The 2,328-nt window shown below is 34.6% G+C and overlaps 1 protein-coding gene across 1 annotated transcript; it reads left to right on the top strand.

Moving 5' to 3' along the window:
- Positions 1-1,460: 1,460 nt before the first annotated feature.
- Positions 1,461-2,060, top strand: LOC136025448 (zinc finger protein 271-like). Its single transcript, XM_065701478.1, has one exon. It carries the CDS (start codon positions 1,461-1,463, stop codon positions 2,058-2,060), a length of 600 nt encoding a protein of 199 aa, XP_065557550.1.
- Positions 2,061-2,328: the final 268 nt, after the last annotated feature.

The raw sequence follows: 2,328 nt of genomic DNA, 5'->3' as shown, positions 1-2,328 counted from the left end.
TTACTATCTGCTTTCCAACTCAGAGTTTGATCAAGGTGGTAATCAAGGTATCTCACCACAGCTACTTGTTTCAATGGCCTATTACCAAGAAATAATTTTCCACTTAAATCAACTGCACTTTCTGTCCGACTAAACAACATAAAATGAGTTCTTAAAACATTAAAACAAACAGCCTGTCTATTTTTTCGATTGAGAATATTGCTATATATAAGGCATTGGAATTTATTAAATCATATGGGTATGCCCTGAGTTGGATGATATGCTCTGACTCAGCATCAGCCCTTAAGTACCTGATGAATGAGCATGAACCTAGTCGTGAATTAGTTTGTAGTATCCACCAAATAGTTAGGTCGTTAGAGCTTGTGGGAAATGATATATTTCTAGTCTGGGTCCCAGCACATGTGGGAATTGCAGGAAATGAATCTGCTGTTATAATGGCAAAGTGAGGTATTTTAAATGGTCAGATTATAATTGTAAAACCCACTCAAAATGAATATTTTGCATGTATTTATAAGATGTTATGTGATAGAGAGACTAATAATTTCTGTGATAGAGAGACCGTTATTTCTGATTCCTCTTTTTTTCAAGATCTTTTCCCCCAAGGGCCGCCAGTCAAGCGGAATACCCCCGGATGTAAATGAGGATGACGTATAGCGCACACGCGGATGTTAAATCATAAAAATGTAAATTTAAATGCACACTAAAATGCTACACTTAAATGCTACACTAAAGCATGAAGAAGACAATGGATAAAGGGTTGATTCAGTTATATTTATATAATGGGCAGAAGGCAGTGGAGTGAGTTTAAAGATCCGGTACCGACCGGCCTATAGGCCTTAAACTGCCGGGGACAGGCAGCTATAGTACCCGCACTTCCCACAACACTTCATTAGAATTATGCAATTTCATAAGGAGAACCCTTTGGTAGCTGGCTGGAGGATATATCATTTTTAGTAAAACAAAAAGTGTCCGAAGTTGTCAAGAATTGTGCGGGTTCTTTTTTTTTCTGTACCCTTTTTGTTTTTCTTTAAATTTTTTGATACTCCTCTTTAGTGCATTTGTGTTGTATGCAGAGGGTAACAATAAATTATTATTATTATTGAAGTGCCGTAAAATATATAAAATATCGGTATAATACATAAAATACCAGTGAAATACGTAAAATACTGCAAAATATATAAAGCAATAAAATAGGTATAATATCAATGTTACTGGACCCCTAAGGTTACGGTAAAATCTATAAAATAGAGAATTTTACTTTTACCAATTTTACCATTTACAACACTAGGCTGACGTAGTATTCAACTTTGCAGTTATCCCCAAATATCTTTGACTTCAACATATGATATGCATTCTTTTCTTTTTTCCTCCCTCGTAACTTGTTTTTAAACTTGGTAGACTTCTTTTTATTTTCAGGACACTTGTCATCAAACGTGTCTGGACTACACTTACAGGGAAACATGTCACTAGTTGTTTCAAAGAATTTATCTGCCAATTGTTTCTCTAATTCATTTGCTTTGGAATCTGAAGAAAAAAGCTTAAAAATTCAGACAACATGTTTGAAAAGTCGCCTTCAAATTAAAAAGAATAAAAAATCGGAAAGACATCAAAAAACACGTAAAGGGGAAAAGACTTATAATTGTGGTTTATGTGACAATTTTTTTTCTACTGTGCACGATCTGAAACGGCACCTAAGAGTGCACACGGGTGAGAAACCTTTTAAGTGTGATGTATGTGACAAGACCTTTTCTCAAGCAGCGTCTTTGAACACGCATCAAAGAATGCATACGGGTGAGAAACCTTTTAAATGTGATGTATGTGACCAGATCTTTTCTCAAGCAGCAACTTTAAAGACGCATCAAAGAGTGCATACTGGTGAGAAACCGTTTCAATGTGATGAATGTGACAAAACTTTTTCTCTAGTGCATAATTTAAACACGCACAAACGAGTGCGCATAAAACACATCATACAGATGATAAACCTTTTAAATGAAATGTATGTGACAAAGCCTTTTCTGTTCGAATATTTTGGAAATGCGGCAAAGAATACATACATGTGAGAAACTGTCGAAATGTGACGCTTGTGACAAAACTTTTTCTCTATAGCATAATTTATGTGAAATGACGAAATCGAGCATGTGAAATCGCATGTGATAGAAATTGTTTGAAGTCTAACTATCCCAAACTTTTTAAAGTCTAAAGTATCCCAAACTTTTTACCCCCAAACTAATATAAGTATACATTTATCCCCCATACTATTATATATTAAATAAAAAAAAACAAGTTTTTTTTAACTGAAAGTAAGGAGCGACATTAAAACTGAAAACG

Source organism: Artemia franciscana, chromosome 3 (assembly GCF_032884065.1).
Source record: "Artemia franciscana chromosome 3, ASM3288406v1, whole genome shotgun sequence".
In the NCBI taxonomy this organism is placed as follows: Eukaryota; Metazoa; Arthropoda; class Branchiopoda; order Anostraca; family Artemiidae; genus Artemia; species Artemia franciscana.
Note: the sequence above shows the minus strand (reverse complement) of the source record. Positions and strands in the feature narration are given on the sequence as shown.